General features: G+C 38.3%; 1 protein-coding gene and 1 pseudogene across 1 annotated transcript in view; one reads left to right on the top strand and one right to left on the bottom strand.

The window, feature by feature from the left end:
- Positions 1–18,299, top strand: part of FBN2 (fibrillin 2) — a 255,813-nt gene that overhangs the window by 202,283 nt on the left and 35,231 nt on the right. Inside the window, exons 37-48 of the mRNA XM_007087821.2 lie at positions 3,623–3,784; positions 4,528–4,596; positions 5,042–5,167; positions 7,438–7,563; positions 8,192–8,344; positions 10,658–10,726; positions 11,596–11,721; positions 11,905–12,030; positions 12,493–12,618; positions 14,458–14,574; positions 16,153–16,281; positions 16,714–16,833. Coding sequence (XP_007087883.2) covers positions 3,623–3,784; positions 4,528–4,596; positions 5,042–5,167; positions 7,438–7,563; positions 8,192–8,344; positions 10,658–10,726; positions 11,596–11,721; positions 11,905–12,030; positions 12,493–12,618; positions 14,458–14,574; positions 16,153–16,281; positions 16,714–16,833 — 1,449 coding nt within the window. The remainder of the gene's footprint in view (positions 1–3,622; positions 3,785–4,527; positions 4,597–5,041; positions 5,168–7,437; positions 7,564–8,191; positions 8,345–10,657; positions 10,727–11,595; positions 11,722–11,904; positions 12,031–12,492; positions 12,619–14,457; positions 14,575–16,152; positions 16,282–16,713; positions 16,834–18,299) is intronic.
- On the bottom strand, positions 5,979–6,292 carry LOC102972490 (annotated as a pseudogene).

The raw sequence follows: 18,299 nt of genomic DNA, 5'->3' as shown, positions 1-18,299 counted from the left end.
TCTGTTCTACTGTTAGAAGTGAAGACCAAGGTATCCTTGCAGAGAATATTTTTGAATAACAGCATCCAGATTAATCCTCCAGATATAATCAACTTAGATTTTAATTTTGTTTTTAGGGCAGTTTCTAACTCTTTGTATGGATTGATGCTTCATGGCCTTATTTTTTTTCTTAGAGGTCTTCCAAAGAACAGAGACTCATTCTGTCTCACAAGTACCATAATGGTCCATTGGACCCTCTTATAAGTCTAAGATACATTATGAGATATTAGTGATCTTATTTTCCCTTTGTCTTAAAATGTTTTGCCATTTTATTATTTTAGGTTTTATTTCATCATTACTCATCAGTTAGGTGCAGTGATGCTCAAAACAAAGATGAATTTACACTAAAGTGAAAACCATGCCATCACCTAGAAGGATTGACACAATAGTGAAATAAAATGTCGAACCCTCCTCCAATTTTCTTACTGTGTTGCCCAGGGGATGGCATTATCTTTTGAGAAGGCATAAAAGAAAGCTAGAGACACTCTATTTGGAATCTTCTTGAAGGATGTATTGAACACAGTTGAGAGTTGATAAGTGTTTCACTTTATGACAAAGAGAAGGAAATTGAATGTGGAAAATGTTTCCCAACTGTCAGGTGGATCAGTTATGAATGCAACACAGATTACAGTCTAGATTCCAAAGGTGATGGTAAAATTGATCATAGAAGCAAAATGCTAGGCTGTGAGTCTTCAGAGGCTCATATCCTAGATGAGATTTTTTTCCAATTCAGGAATCAAAAGAGTGAGTAATAGATTTTTTTAGATAGAGGAAATATACTATTCTCATGTCTTAGTCAATAGGGAAAACTTCAACATGCCACATTTTACAAGTACCTGAATCATCCAAGGTCCCTATATTCTTTTAGACACCAAGTTTAATTGATTTGGTTCTTAAGGGGACTAACAATGAAGGCAGGTGTTTCAACAAAGGATATTAAAATACGGTATGTAGAAATAAAAATCATTGGATTGACTACTCTAGCTGGTGTTGATAAATCTGAAAATGAAAATGTTTTTATTTGTGGAGCAAAGAAATGAGCTGTCCTTTCCTCATCAAAAAAAAGAGCTGTCCCAGTTTTCAAAAGTGTCTTCAGGCCTTGTGTTTTAAATGATACAAGGAAAAGAAGAACAAGAAGTAATGATAAGCTAGAAGCTATTACAGATGTGTTTGAAATGTGGAATCGGTTTTTTACAAAATGGATTTGTTACAGGTTCATGCATAGCAGCCAGTGGGCAGTTAGTTGCATTCACACGACCGTTTCAGGCATACATCTTTCCAAAACCAAGAAAATATGGAATAAAAATTTGAGTTAGAGAGGATTAAATTCTTATTAGAATTTCTGGTCAAGTTGTTCCACTGTGCCTTTTTTTCTGTACATTATTTTCAAAGTTACTTGTAAAAAGTTGAAAGATGCTTGGGGCACCTGGTGGCTCAGTCGGTTGGGTGTCCGACTTCAGCTCAGGTCATGATCTCACAGTCTGTGAGTTTGAGCCCCGCATCGGCTCTGTGCTGGCAGCTCAGAGCCTGGAGCCTGCTTCGGATTCTGTGTTTCCCTCTCTCTCTGCCCCTCCCCTGCTCATGCTCTGTCTCTGTTTCAAAAATAAATAAAAACATTAAAAAAGGTTAAAAAAAAATTGAAAGATACAGATGGTAAATGACAGTGACTCTGTTCCTGATACCGAAGGCTTAGAATATGGAAACACTGTGAACCAGCAATTTGTCTCCTGGTGCTAGACAGCAATGAAAGTAACTCAGAGGCCCATCCAGAGACCTGGGTAAAGGTGTTCACTGCCACAGTACTTGTGGTAGCAGGGACCTAGAAACCATTTCTGAAGAGTAGATAGATTTTTTTTAAAATGACACTTGAACACCGTAGAGTTGACGGATTGAATGTAATAAAAATGGAATGAGATCTGTGACAAAATACCATTTGTGTAAATTTAAGATGTGCTCAAGGAAACAAAAGTACTCCCTTTGCAAGAACTCAGACAAAAATACACCATTAAACACAGTCAGACGGCTGAGTAGGGGATGTGGAAGGGGAGTAGAAAAGAAGGATAAAAGAGAATGGGAGGGATGAATGAATGCAAACCTAGTAAGAGCAGAACCATGAGTTAGCTTGTATCTCTGCACCTGATTCAGCAACAACAACAAAATGAGAAAAATAAAAATAAATGATAAGAGGCTGCCCAGGTGACTCTCGGGTGCAGCCAGGGATGAAATCTACATCGTAGACCATCGTAAGGACGTGAGATTATGCTGATTGAGAAGGGCAGCCATCGGAAGTCCTTCTGAAGGGTTACTCTGGGTATGGTGGGGAAAGTGGACCGTCATTGGGTCAAGGACTGAAATCAAGAGATGACATAGGAGACCTTTGCAGTGGTCCAGGAGCGGCAGTGGTGGCTTGGTTCAAGTTGTAGAGATGGAGGCAGTGGTGAGTAGTCAGACTCCAGACAGATTTTGAAGGTAGAAGTGACAGACTTTAGGGGCACCTGGGTGGCTCAGTCAGTTGGGCATCTGACTTCAGCTCAGGTCGTGATCTCACACTCTGTGAATTTGAGCCCCACATCGGACTCTGTGCTGACAGCTCAGAGCCTGGAGCCTACTTCGGATTCTGTGTCTCCCTCTCTCTCTCTGCCCCTCCCCTGCTCATGCTCTGTCTCTGTGTCTCAAAAATAAATAAAAAACATGAAAAAATTAAAAAGAAGTGACAGACTTTATTACTGGGTTGAATAAGAGATGAGTAAGAGTCAAAGACTGACTCCAAGGTTTAGGGCTTGAGCAACTGAAAAAAATGAGGGACTTGGTGTTTATTGGGGAAGATATGGAGAGGAATAGAGTAGATTTTGTCTGTGGTGGAAGGAATATCAAGAGTTTGATTTTAGATGTGTTAACTTTAACTATTAGCTACCTGAGGTTGAAGGTGGCATCTGACAGAATGATGTAACGTTCTAGGAGGGGGGGTGATGAAAGAACTGTAAATTTGAGAGTTGTCAGCAAAAACACAGTATTTAAAGTGATGGAACTAATGATCTAGATGATAATTATGGATTAGAAAAAGAGGAAGACTGAGATTCTTTGATGTCTTAAGTATCCTCTCTAAAGTTGTTACTGAGTGTCTTTCCCCGAACTCTGAATGTTCTCTGTGCAAACTAAAATGAAACCAGATAATGGGGAGAAGAAGGAGATGGGGTTATCGACATTTCTTTGATCGGATATGTAGGTTTTGATTGACTTCTCCGGGATTTTATTTCCATTATTGATAAACTTAAGATTCATATCAATTGATTATAGCAAAATTTTCTTGCATGCAGACTAGTGAAGATCGAGAAGGTCCCAGTTGAACAATTTCTCACAATTTTGTTTGTCAGCGATGTGTATGGATTTCTGAACCTAGGAAAGTCGGTCATAATTTCATTCCTACTATGCAATCTTGAAAAGGTTTAAAGCTAGAGATCGCTTTGTGCTAGAGATTAAAATGAATGTGTGGAATTTGAACTTTGTCATTTGCACGACCTCTCTCTGAAAAGGAATTCTTGCTAAGGCACAGACGGTTTTAAGCTCCTGTGTTGCTCCACAGACAACCGAGTAGGCAACTGCTACCTGAAGTTTGGTCCTCGAGGAGACGGGAGTCTGTCCTGCAACACCGAGATTGGGGTGGGCGTCAGTCGCTCCTCGTGCTGCTGCTCCCTGGGAAAGGCCTGGGGCAACCCCTGTGAGACGTGCCCCCCTGTCAACAGCAGTGAGTATGGAGCTGGGGAAGAGGAAGGGAACAAACTGGCGGCTGAAGACTCGTTGCCATTTGATTCTTGTACTGGGGGTGGGGTCTGTGGCAAGGGATCCCAGTTTTACTTTGGACTGATTTCAGTGATTATGCTGAAAGCAGCCAAGAATGTTTTATATAAAAGGAATTACAGTTGTTCTTTTTTCATTTTCCATGATATGATAAAAAAAAGTTTTTTAACCACAATCCAGTGTGAATGGTGATGTTATCAGTCCTCTATGGTAATCACAAAGAAAGCCCATTTCTGAGACTATCTCAGAGTTGGTGGTAGTTTGGGTTCCTAGACATGGTGTATTCCTGAGGTCAGTCAAATGATGTCTGACATTGAAATGCCTGTTCTGATAGGGCCACAGATGAAACTTTCGAATTCTTGAGTCTTTCTGGTTTTGTTTTGTTTTGTTTTTGTTTTTGTTTTTACTAGCGAAAAAAGTTGTGATATAAATGGTCTGTGCTGAAGTTTTTTTTTCTTTAATCAAAAACAAATGGTTTTAGTTATTCTGTGTATGTAATTTTTGAAGCAGTGACCATAATTCAAGTAAAATGTAATATACTTTTAAAATATATTTGCAAGGGCACTAAGGAAAATACAGCTTACCCCTCTTTGGGTGTGTATTTTGAGCCCAGCAACTGAAAGATGCCTCTTCATTGTCTCAGCCACTTGAACCATCGATCTCACCTCTCTTCTCTTCTGTGTTTTATAGCTGAATATTACACCCTGTGTCCCGGAGGAGAGGGCTTCAGACCTAATCCCATCACGATCATCTTAGAAGGTGAGTGCACCTCTCATTGTCACCCAGATTTAAACAAGGTAAAGAGTTTAGAGAAAAGCTGGTAGAAAGGTCAGTGTGGAGCAATCTGAATGAGAATATTTTACAAAATTACAGATGTGCAGTCAGTTACCAGGATGCCGAGTTAGCGCTTGTCACTCAGAAAGATAGGAGCCATGGCAGTGATGTGCCTGCTCTGCAGAGAAGCTGTCTGTCCAGTCATGCCCAGCTTGCTTTGCTCACTCTTCTCAGATTTTAGGACATTTGCATAACAAAGCCAAAAAAAAAAACCACTCCTGGTCACAAGAAGCCTATCCTCTAAGTATGAATTCACACAGACGCATGGAAGTCTGCGGGTCTTACAGTATCACACATTTGAGAGTTCTAAAAGTCACTCTTGTTCTCGATGGTGGTATTTGTTGTGAGTGAGCTGTCTCTCCTTCCACAGATATTGATGAGTGCCAGGAGTTACCAGGTCTCTGCCAAGGTGGAAACTGCATCAACACTTTTGGGAGCTTCCAGTGCGAGTGCCCGCAGGGTTACTACCTCAGCGAGGAAACCCGCATCTGTGAAGGTGAGCTGCACGGACACTTAAACGTTAATAGCGCTCTTTAGAATAAAATTACCAGTCAGGCTTGGAGACAAGGGCCCATCCTCAGATTCTGTCAAAGGATCTGTTAGCCTGGTCCATAGCTTTTGTCTTTTCACATCATTGCTGCTCAGTTGGATGATGATAGATAAATTAATTTACAGCTCATTTGCTATAATTTACTATTATTTTTCTCTGAGTGCATGAGTTGAGTATAAATGGCAAAAGCTGGATCAGTATGAAAGCATTCCGTATCAAGTAAGTTATTAGTTCAAATGATGGTAAGAGTTATATTTTATACACAGAAAATAGGTAAACTTGAAGGCAACTATTAAGTTATTATTTTGCATTAATTTTTAAATGTTAGAAGGCATAGGAAGAAGACATTCAAAGATTATGCTGATGCCTTTCTTGCTTCGATCTCATCCCTTCTCACATGGCACAGTAATCTTCCTCTCAGGGGCCTGGCTTCTCCCCATGGGACTAGGAGCTTCTTGGTCAGAGGCCCACATCTAGGTCCTCTTGGTAGCTATGAGCTCTAAGGATAGAATCTCCATGTTTATTTGCGGAATGAATGAATGAGCGCTTCTAAAAATGAACATTAAACATGTAATATAATTATTTCCATTGTAACCTTTCTTTTTTTCATGGTGATTACATTTACTGAAAGGGTTGGAAAAAAATAAAAATTTCTTAATGTCAGAAATTAGGGGAGTTTCTCTTTTAAATGCCTTTTACATTTAAGGAGGCAGTCCTACAACATCTCCTATATTCCATACACAATAAATGCTTTGTCTCAGCCAACTGTTAATGGAGAGGCACCTAGTGCAACTCCCCGGACCAAGAGCATTGGAATATTCCGTTTTGTTGACTTCTACATCTCGTATGTTTCCTTATCAATTTCTGTAGTGGTCATAGTTTCTTCCACATCTCCCAATATCATTTTTAAGTGCTGATCATGAGCATGTAATCTGGGTGGGAGTTCTCTTTGGTTTCTCATTTTCATATAAATTCGCTCATCCAGGCTGAGCCTGATGAGACCTAGGGGTTCTTCTACGGTGTTGGTAGTTCGTTGCTGGTCCACGTCATCTGCCATGTTTCAAACCGCGTTCCCTCTCCCCCCTCTCGCCAGAGTATACGAGTCTCTCCCCGTCTCCAGAAATATGAAAATGCCATAACCTTTGTTTTAGAACATGTTAGGTGAATGCTTCTGGAAGAAGGATGATTTGATAAAGAGAATAACTAGTATCTGTGATACTTCTGGAATCCGTGAATGGGGTACTCACTTGAAAGCAGCTATAAAGATAAAGGCTCTCCTCAGACTCAGACCTATAAACCCAGAGAACAAGCTGATGTTTTCCAGAAGGCAAGGGAGTGGGAAGATGGGCAAAATTAGGTAAAGAGGAGAAGGAGATACAGGCTTCCAGTTTCAGGATGAAGAGGTCAAGGGAGTTAAAGCCACAGCATAAGGAATACAGTCACTGATATCGTAGTAACAGTGTAATGGGACAGATGGTAGCAGTGAACATAGCATAATGTATAAACTCGTCAGATCACTCAGTTGTACAGCTGAAAGTGATGTGACACTGTGGGTCACCTATTAAATTAAAAAAAAAAGATAAAGGCTTTCCTAACTGCATTCATTTTAAAGTTGGTACTAGTTTAAATGACATAAGTGAACAGTAAGCTTTAAAGCAGTTCCATTTGAAGAATATGGAATTTCACTTAAAACTTTCACTTAAGGGGTGCCTGGGTGGCTGAGTCAGTTAAGTGTCTGACTTCGGCTCAGGCCATGATCTCACAGTCCATGAGTTCGAGCCCCGCATCAGGCTCTGTGCTGACAGCTTAGAGCCTGGAGCCTGCTTCAGATTCTGTGTCTCCCTCTCTCTCTGACACTCCCCCGTTCATGCTCTGTCTCTGTCTCAAAAATAAATAAACATTAAAAAAAATTCACTTAAAATTTTATTTGAAAAAATAGGAGCATTCACATTATTTTTACCACTTTAGAAAAATTTCTTTTGATCGTCTGTGTTTTTTAACACTGGCGTTGTTTTTTTTTTTTCTTTGAAAAAAACACACTTTTTGCCATGTAAATACGTATTTGGGGGTTATTTTCAGTATAATTGCTTTAAATTATAATTTTTTTAAAAATATGGATTTGGGGAATCGGCCATATACTTTGTTTAGTAGTTTAAATAATATAAATTCATGGAAAAATAACTTCATCAATTAATGGATATTCTTGCCCACTCTAGATATTGATGAGTGTTTTGCACATCCTGGTGTGTGTGGGCCTGGGACCTGCTACAACACGCTGGGCAATTACACCTGCATTTGCCCGCCTGAATACATGCAGGTCAATGGAGGCCACAACTGCATGGGTAGGTAATGGTCTCAGAGAATAATTAGGTCACGGTTGTTAGCTTCCCAGCCAGCACTTGTATTTCAGGCACTTGTGTCTCAGAATTATTGTTCAGAAAGGTTGGAAGGTGTTTATGAATGATGAAGTATCTCAAAGTCTTATACACTTCTGACTCTGTATTATGTTTTTGAACTTGGACTATATAGTTACCTTTTAAAAAGCTTAAGTCTGATATACAACAGTTCATCAAATGTTTGGATTTTCTATTCCTAAATAATTTTTGTTTTCCATTCATGTAAAGTAAACATTATTTTACAAATAGTAGAATGTTTAAAATAAAATATGTATTTAATATGTGTTACTTTTAAAATTAAATAAATGCCTTTGAGTAGGGAAACAAATACCTGTTAATTTTTTTCCTAAGAAAATTATAAATGAAATCCCCTGTTTGAAAACAGGAGACGTAGCTGTTAACCTAGAAGTGATTTAGATTCAACTTAAAGAATTATTTTAAGATACCTCCAAATGACTGAGGAATATTCTGGAGTTATTAATCAAGAAGGTTTGGTGTCTCCAGGTATGTGGACTCCACTATTAGCTGCCTCCTGCTATGATTGTGACTGGTTGGCTTGTTTTTCTGCACATAGACATGAGAAAAAGCTTTTGCTACCGGAGCTATAACGGAACCACTTGTGAGAATGAATTGCCTTTTAATGTGACAAAGAGGATGTGCTGCTGCACGTACAATGTGGGCAAAGCATGGAACAAACCCTGTGAGCCGTGCCCAACACCAGGAACAGGTGAGCACATAGCTCATGCTTCTGCCAGAGGCCAGGCCGGTGACACACACACCTATGTGACCACATAGTAAAAAGCAAATGTGAACTAAAACCACACGTGTTTAGTTCTGAGAACGTCCAGGAACATCATACGGCCAGTCTCCCAAGCGGCCCTTCTAGGGGCTCAGATACTGATTCCTGGCATACCTTTTGAGGGGAAGTCTGGGATGTTGAAAACAGGCTCTACTGCTAAACAGCTAAAATTTACAGCCCCGGTCCACTTAAATTCATTATTTTACACTGTACTAGTTGATTATTCATTTATTCATCAAGCACATATTTATTGAGCAACTATTTGTCATTGTGCTCAACCCGGAAGGTATAATATTTTGATTTAAAAACTTGCAGTAACTTCAAGTCCATCAAATTCATTAAGTATTGTTTTAGTTTCAGTCTTGAAAATAGGCAAAAAAAAAAAAAGATTTGACAAGCAAACTGTACATTAAAGCAACCTATTGCCAACATGTTTCTTATGTGTTTTTTCCCCAAATGTATCTGAAATTTTTAGGCAGAAAATAAAACTTGTCTTCATGTGGTAAAACTTTTCTCAGAAGCTCAGATTCTTTTGAAAGAAAAACTAAAAGAGAATAGCTACAAGAACCAAAAAAATATCCTAAAACTGTCGCCCATTCAAGCTCTTTTGTGATGTAGGAAGTGGTTACTTTTAATAGTTGTATACTGTTTAGTTCAATAGTTGATACTAAACTTTGAACCAATAGGACAAATAAGAAACGATTTTACATTTGTGGCCAGGTATTGCTTAGGGTATGTATATATTTAAATGTTCCATTTAATATAATGATATAATTAATGTGGGGATGAAATGAAAGGTAAGGAGAAAAATGATGAAGAGTGACCTGTGGAGTCTTTCTCAGCGGCTCTAAATCAGTGGGCAAATGGATGTTCATAAGTCGCTTGCCATAGTTTTCCTCCAAAAAACAAAACAAAAAAAAAACAAATGGAAACATTTTTACAATTCTCTTAATTTGAAAACTCCCATCACGAGGTTGAAGATCACTGATTTGGGAAATTAAATACCACTTTTTGTAAGAGGAAGTATAGGGTGAGGCTTAGGTGTAAGAGGACAGGTCTGTATTTATATTGAAGCTCTGCTATTATCTGACCTTCGGCAGATCCTTTTCTCCTTTGTGACATGGATTCCTCATATATAGAATAGAGATAATAAATTAAAAATGACAGTAACTCACTCAGATGGTTATAGTAAATGAGAGGATGCGTATAAATTATAATTGGTGCATTGGCAGGCAGTTAGACACCATTGAATTGAGCATCTATTTATTGTGAGCCCCTGCATGTGATGTGGATACTCAGTGAGTTTTGGTGGATGAAACCTAGAGATCCTCCGTTGATAGCACTTGGTAGGTAGTATACAATATGTGTTTTACCTAGTATGGTTTTCAGGAGGTTTACTCACATGTGTCACCATGGGCATCAGAAGCAATCTGATCAGAGTAGAAATTAGAAAATTAAAATTGGGGGGTGCCAGGGTGGCTCAGTTGGTTAGGCACCCAACTCTTGATTTCGGCTCAGGTCATGATCTCATGGTTCGTAGGTTCCAGGCCCACTATCAGTGCAGAGCCTGCTTGGGATATTCTCTCTCTCTGCCCCTCCATCTCTGTGTCTCTGTCTCTCTTAAATAAATAAATTTAAAAAGAAGACATTTAAAAAGATTAGAATTTTAAATTTCTATTAGTTTGGCAGATTATGTATAGGAATAACTGTTATAGTCTCTGTTTTATTCTATGATGCGTTGTTTCTGATGCCTCAAATTTCATATTTTAACAAGACATTTACGTTTAAAAAAATAAGACAAAATTCATGTCTCATTCATTTCTCATTGTTTCACACTGTGAGACTTTTTGCACGCTTCTGCCTATGTGCAATTTTTAATTCCTTTTTAAATTCCTAACTTAACCTGGTTTTCCAGTGTGAATAAACTGGACCATTATTAAAGATCTGCATTTCCAAAGAACAGAAGAATTTAAATGCCTAAAGTAGATATTTTGAGTCTTGTAATGATTTCCTTCTAACACAAGAGCAGTAAAAAGTTAATGATGAAAATAATGGTAAAGAACGCCTAGATCTACTTCTCGCAGAAGCTGGTACTGTTAGTGAGTAAATATAACTGAAATTAAAATGTATGCTTGTGAGTAATATAAATATATTTGTCAGTGCAAGCAATAGTATGTAAAATGTTACCTGAAATGAGTTTGAGAATTTTAAGAGTGCATTTGTTTCATTTATATTTTAAAGCTGACTTCAAGACCATATGTGGAAATATCCCTGGATTCACCTTTGACATTCACACTGGAAAAGCTGTTGGTAAGTTCTTCCAGATTATGTTTATTTTAATACCTATAGGTAGCATTATTTAAAAGTCTGTTCAGTGTTTTTAAAGTTTAAAGTGCCTTGAAATATAATAATCTGGATTCTGATCTAATATAGTTAGGCAAGAAAGACCTAACATGTTTACAGACTCGACCCAAGTGTTAATAATGGTTTTATTCCATCAGCATAGTCTGGTGATTGAGTTAGGATAGTTCCAGGACTATCTCAAGATTTCATACATTTCAAGCTGAAACCTTAATTTTCCTTTCCACGAAGACTCTAAACAATCCACTATATTGTAACCTTCAGTTTCTCTTTTCCTTAAGGATATGTTTATGTTTTTGATGTCCCTTTCTACTGATGTACCTTGGAATTTGAAGAATTATTAATTATCCACAATAATTTTTCTGAATGTACTTTCTCTTGTTCATTCTGCTTTTCTTCCTCAAAGACTAAGTAAGCAATATAATTTTAAGTCTCCATTATCAATACGTATATAACAAGGTACAGAAAATTAAGGACACATAGCTTTCATCATTACATGAGTAGCAGCAGTTAGGGGAGCCCGAAACGTAACTTGAAGTTTGATTCTCTAGGAAGTTTATTTACTACATTGACAGTAAAATCACCTGATATATTGATCAGCTACTTATTTTACCAGCACTGTTTAAAGAGAAATAGGCTGTTATATGGCCTTACATGCTTTTGTAAATTCAGATATCATTCATATCAGTGTTAAAATTTATTTTTGTGACACTGAGTGTGTGTTCTCATTCCAGCATACCCATAACATTATCAGAGGTTTTTATGATAAATACATTAAGCAGAGCCGCATATATTTGACCGAATCTGTTCATTTTCAGACATTGATGAATGTAAAGAGATTCCAGGCATTTGTGCCAACGGCGTGTGCATCAACCAGATTGGCAGTTTCCGCTGTGAATGCCCTACGGGCTTCAGTTACAATGACCTGCTCCTGGTCTGTGAAGGTAATCTGAATGATGCATGACCCCCTAGCCAGGAAAGTTTGGTAGACATAAATGATTTTTGGACGGTTTTCCGATTTTTATGGTTTCTTCTACAGTACTGAAGAGCGGGTCACCAAACTAGTGAAGCGAATGTCATAGTAATGGAGGGAGGAAGTTCTTTAAATGGAACTGTTGCTCTTTCAGATATTGACGAGTGCAGCAACGGTGATAATCTGTGCCAGCGGAACGCAGACTGCCTCAACAGCCCCGGGAGTTACCGCTGCGAATGTGCCGCGGGCTTCAAACTGTCCCCCAACGGAGCCTGCGTAGGTGAGAGAGAGACTGACTCCTTGCCCAGCATTCTGTGTTCCCTGCACTAAGCAATTGTCCGTGCTTTCCTACCAAAAAATATTTTCAGAGATAATTTTTAAATGATTTTCTAAGTAAGTCTTTTCATTCATATTGAACTGTTTTGCCATATATTTTAGTTTTTTGTTTGTTTGTTTGTTTTTGGTTAGGTAAAAGAAACCTCTTCAATTGGATTTTCTAAAGATTAGACCTAAAATGAAATAGTATCCCTGAGATACCCATCACCGTGTAAGAATTGCCTAATTTTTTTAAGTCTTGGAGAGTTTAAAGCCTTGCTTTTTTTTTGATTCAGCTGTTGTTATGGTTCATTCTCAGCCTGTCTGTAATAATTAGTAGCAGGTTATAGAAACATGCCTGTGAAAAAATGAAGGAATCTTAATAAAAATCAGATATGTCTAACATGTGTTTTATTTTTTGTTTTAGATCGCAACGAATGTTTAGAAATTCCTAATGTTTGCAGTCATGGCCTGTGTGTGGATTTGCAAGGAAGTTACCAGTGCATCTGCCACAATGGCTTTAAAGCTTCCCAGGACCAGACCATGTGCATGGGTAAGAAGGAGGACCTGAGTTCCAGGAGAGAAGTGACCTGAGACTCCAGAAGAGACTATGGGTCGGCCACTTGCTGTGACTGACTACCACGTCTCTGTCAGAAACTGTCTTGGCCAAAAGTTAGCTCTGTTAAACCGTTGATGCCTTCGTTGAATGTAAAATTTGCAAGCAGGGGGACACCACGGTTTGTTCTCTGCTTCACTGTTTACAGCCTTTTTGCCCAGATGCCTTTTACACACTTTACCACGTACTCTGGGACACTCCAGGTTATGTGGACGTCCCCACAGTACCCAGTGGCCCTTTGCCATTCTCTGGTCCCATTTAAGAAAACCTTTCCAGCTGCAAGAATGCAAGGGAGTGGTAATAGTAGTAGGAGCAAGAGGGTTGAGATGAATATATAGACACACACATACACACATCTTATACACCTTTTCCCAAAATCATTGAGTACATGGGACTTACCTACTTCTTTTGTGTTTTAACTCTTAAAAAAATTTTTTTAGGAAGAAATGTACCAAAACTCTCTAAAATGTCCCCATAGCTAATGTAATGGGTAACTGAGCAGTACTAATGTTCAGTAAGTACTTGCTGAGCTGACAGGTGATGAGATTGCAAAGGTAGATAGGCTGGCTGGCCCTTATGGAGCCCACCCTTGGAACTCAGTGTAACTCCTTTAATCTGATGTCGACAATGGGCTCTATCTCGGCCAAACAGTTCTCCCTGCTTTGCACTTGAAGGAGGAAAATTACATTAAAAACTTGGCTATGTATAATTAGCGCATTCTCAGTTTAGGAAAAGCTGAAGTTATGCATCTACTATTTTGGTATTGAAGATACTACCTATCTGAAAAGTAATGTCAGATTTCAGCACCATAGAACTGCTTTCCTTTATGACATATCCATACAACAAGGACTGCCCGGAAAACGTTGTCTCCTATGACCTCCCCTGTGGACTTGGGCCGTGGTGGTGGAAAAAACTCTCTAGGACATGCTGTGCAAAAGACAAATAGAGGATCTAGCCCTATTTGCATGAACTTTCTGAGAATGCTTGCTCATGCATGCTTCTCCTGACTGTACTCTGTAAGAGAGATAACATGATTTGCTAAAAAATACATGAGATTTGATTCAGAGATTTATATGGAGAAAATAGGCCCTCGATTCTAATAATTCATTAATGATGAAAGTCAGTGAGACTCCTTCATAATACTACTCTTCAACAAAGCTTTCTTCCTAAGAAACATTACTTTTTTTTTTTTTTTTTTTTTTTTTTTTTGCATAGAGGAAGAGTTCGCACAGCCTGGAATTCATTGTGTAGGGAATCTGTTCTCTTCTAGGAAGAGTCCTTTCTAAACGTTTTTTTTTAAATTCCATTCCTTGAAGGCTAATACTAATGAGTTATAGTAGACATCTTCAGTGTGGATTCTGTTAACTCATAAAATTTAGGAAACTAAAATTTGTGTTGTGCTGATCAAATTAATGTATGTAAATTTCTGGGGGAGTGGTGTTGATAATGCTTAATAGAACAAATTGTTTAGGGTTTCAGAAGACTGGTTTCCTTACAAAGTTGACAAGCAAACCCATTCGTTAAAACATCTGCACTCATGGGGATGCTTGCTTAGCTATATGAGCCTATAAGTCACTCAGCAGCACCGCATCTTATAATTTTATAATTTAGAGTTTTCTCCACCTCATGCTCATTTTCCCGAAATAAATAGGGGTTCCTAAGTTTTGAATAAGGAAAATATAAGTGACTCTGTACTTTTTAAAAATGTAAATCTTTAACAGGCTGTGTTTTTCTAGTTAAAAATTTGAATTCCTTGGAGCCAATGTTTCTTTGTAGATGTTGACGAGTGTGAGCGACATCCATGTGGAAACGGGACTTGTAAAAACACGGTTGGATCCTATAACTGTCTCTGCTACCCAGGGTTTGAACTCACTCATAATAATGATTGCCTGGGTAAGTTCTCAGTCCTTTATTGCTTCTATTTATGTCCATATAATATACTGGAATAAGGAATAAAACCAGAGTAAATCAAATGTTTTTATCCCTGAAGTTGCAGATAGATGCCGAAAAGTATTGTAATAACATTGACTCATTTCCACTGAACTGAAGTCACAGTATTGGCTTAAATAATCACAGGACAATCTGCTGTGTTCAGCACTTCTGTCAATCCATCGATACAGGGGGGAAGCCATGAAGACGATAGTAAATCTACTGGGATTACTCTATGGTTTGAAGTTATTTTTACCCCTTAAATGGGATCGAAGATAGACCTGTCATTGCTCCAGTGTTATTCCAAGTATTTCAAACAACGCATTCTTGATTTATATTCGAATACTGACAGAGTCTCCAACTTAAAAACATGTTGTGTCTTGAAACTTTTTTTATTTTCTGTCAGCCTTTGAAGCCACAGATGCCTTTTCCCACAGAAATGGTGAGCCAGTGGCTAGGTGTCCAGGTCAGCCCTCAGAAACCTATTTGATTTCAATTGTTGAACAACTGTAAATTTTCAGTGGAAACTTAAAAAGTATCGGCTCTGCGTGGTACAGGATTGTATCGTTTACCCCTAAATGACAACGATTAAAACAAGGGTTGGCAGTGAGTAGGGGAGGTTCCTGAAGTTGATGGAGGACACAGCAAGAGAAAGGACAAATAAATGTTGACCACGTGTCAGGCACTGCGCTGGTGCGTCCCAACTAATGTGTCTTTGTTCACCTGGTCCTATAATGTCTCCGGCTTTCTACCGTGATGGGATCAGCACAGCTCAAATGCACCTCTGATTTACCCCAAAACACGCTCTTCTCAATTTTGTTTTGGTTTGTTTTTTCCTTTTCAAAATTCTGCCATTGTGAACAAAATTTAGAGCTAATTGGACATTTTTTCAAGTACCACCTTCTTGTCTCTAGTTTCTCAGATCCTTTGTACAACCAGGGAGAGCTGAAGACACACTGCTGTGGCTCTGATCAGAGTGCACAGCCTTCAGACAACTGAGAAAAGTACTCAAGTGCAGTCAGCCCTAAGCTGAACTGAAACTTAAGATGTTTTTTCTTTCAGATTCTGCATTTTGTCAGCAAAACACATGTCAGCAGTCCTAGAGTATTTTTAATATAATGTATTTTTCTGTATTTAATACGCCCCATTGTTTGTCCTTTGAATATAGTCAGCTTATCTCCAGGTGAAGTCAACTGCAAACTAGGCTGTCAGGTTAAATCTGTATACGTTCTTGTCTCCAGGAAAAGAAATAGTTTTCATTTGAAAAGAATGGAAGTCTTCACTACATGTAAACCTTCAGTTTTTATCTGGTTATAAATTTGTTATATTAATATCAAAAAGTATGGTTGAGATATAGTAGGGATCTACATGGTCTTAGTCACATGATCCTTATAATATGAGCCATTTTTCTCTGTGTTGATGAGGAATTTTAATGAAGCGTGTTTGTAAATGCATACCAATGAGTATGCTTTGACATTGCAACGTGTAACATCATATGCATGTAAGAGCTCTCCCTGAAAGCTAATTCTCATTTGCTTACAGACATAGATGAGTGCAGTTCCTTTTTTGGTCAGGTGTGCAGAAATGGACGGTGTTTTAATGAAATTGGCTCCTTCAAGTGTTTATGTAATGAAGGTTATGAACTTACTCCAGATGGCAAGAACTGTATAGGTAAGTAGCAACACAATAAAAAGTCTTTGTATTTTGTTAAATAAGGATGTGACTCCCCCAGCCCTACACACACACCTGGAAACTCCATTCACATGTCACGGGATCATCTGATCACTTGGCGAAAATAAGATACCATGGGAAATTTTGGTGTAAGGACAACGCCAACAATTGGGAATGACTTGTCTGCATTGCTTTTATTGGAAGAGAGCTTGGGGCTATCCATGTCTCCATAAAAGGAGACGAAGGAAACAAATCAGGAAAATTAGCCTCTTGCCAAATGAGTAATACTCAAGATGTCAAAAGAGTATCTCAGGGCAAATTTGTCCATAGTGACCTGACAGATCAGAGAGAGCAAGTTGAATTCATGTTAGTATCGTTTGGCAGCAGTCATCTCATAGTTAAATCATTTTTTTTTCTCCTTTCTCTTTAAAGATACTAATGAGTGTGTTGCCCTTCCTGGCTCTTGTTCTCCTGGTACCTGTCAGAATTTGGAAGGGTCCTTCAGGTGCATCTGTCCGCCAGGGTATGAAGTGAAAAGTGAGAACTGCATCGGTAAGGTTAACATTTATTCCGAGGTCCACGAGCTGTTTGGTCTAAGACAGGCCAGGTAAAGACCCTTTGGAAGTATACTAAATCCAAACCAGTGCAAGCAGGCTGACCTAGGGGATGCAACGTGTAGCAGACTACATCTGCGTTGTGGAACCATCAGAATCCTTTTGAACGTAGGGATAAAGAATTTAGGGATGTGGGACTGGTCATGAACAGAAATGCTATACTAGTGAGAGAATTTTCAGTGCACTCTGATCTTTTTTCCAAATGTCAACAGAGACTTTCTCCTGAATTTAAAGAGAGTCTACAAAAATTGTAATCTTTGGCAACCAATTTTAAAACAGCTATTAAAGGTGTCTGGAGTCCTAGAAATGTGGAGCAGAAAATCTTGACCATGCCGTTGAGACATTTTTTTCCTTGGGAAGGCCTCATGTCAAAACAGAAAATATTAATCCATTTGTCATAACAGATGTTTTTATGCTGAAACTCCTCCAGCATACAAGAACACTGTAACCACATCAAAAGTGGGTTCCAGAACTGCCTGGTGAACATGATGAAGGCCGACCTTTTTACAGTTACTTAATTTCACTTTTATACAAATTATTTTTTACAGTCTTGTTGAAATTCAGAAGCACCATCTTGGTGTGGTTCTTCTAACATGAAGTGATCGCTGAGGGTTTTTTGCTTTTGTTTTGTTTTGTTTTGCCTTGTAGTTGTCCAATTAAACAAAAATTCTTTGTAGCTGTACTGTTCACTTTCAAGGGACCTATATGGACAGAACTGAAGGAAACCGTTTACTTGATCAAATTTAATTATTTTTCAGTCCATGTGATTTCATATAGTGGAGATATTATCCCTAGTCTTACCAGCTTGGCCTTAATATCTTTTCCCTTTCTTGATCTGTGTAGTGCGCTGTAAAATTGCCTAGTGTTTTTAATACTTAAAAGATAATAAATCCTAGAAGCGTCTTAATAAAAACCTTCTTGAAAAGTTTAAGATCCTTTCATTTTCTTTATCCCGTATTTAATCTCAGTTCTTCATTTTTCCTATAACACATCCCTTTGTGGAACAATGATGGCAGTGGTATGTCCACCATTAGGAGGGAAAAGATACATACGCTTCTTTGTGTCAGAAAGACTCAGCTGCTTTTTCTCTTTGTGGAAAAAAAGAAATCTCTGACTTAGTAACATTTTATTAAACTGCAGAACAATTTTTTTCTTACTGTTAGCCACGCTCCTATTTTGCATTTCTGAAAAGTACATTTTTAATTAACTGCACTGCAAGACTATTTCCTTCAGGCTAGAATCTCTTCTACCAATTTTTCCAAATGAAATGGTTTCTAATGTGACCATATACACACTTAACATGAACATATACTTACTACACCTGTATACACATACAAGTTGATGACAACTTTCACTGTACGTAACAGTGAACACCTTGCACCTCTTAGGTGCTGGGGTTACAAA

The sequence above is a fragment of the Panthera tigris genome, chromosome A1 (genome assembly GCF_018350195.1).
Source record: "Panthera tigris isolate Pti1 chromosome A1, P.tigris_Pti1_mat1.1, whole genome shotgun sequence".
Taxonomy (NCBI): Eukaryota; Metazoa; Chordata; class Mammalia; order Carnivora; family Felidae; genus Panthera; species Panthera tigris.
The sequence above is the reverse complement of the archived record's forward strand: the minus strand, read 5'-3'. Positions and strand labels throughout refer to the sequence as shown.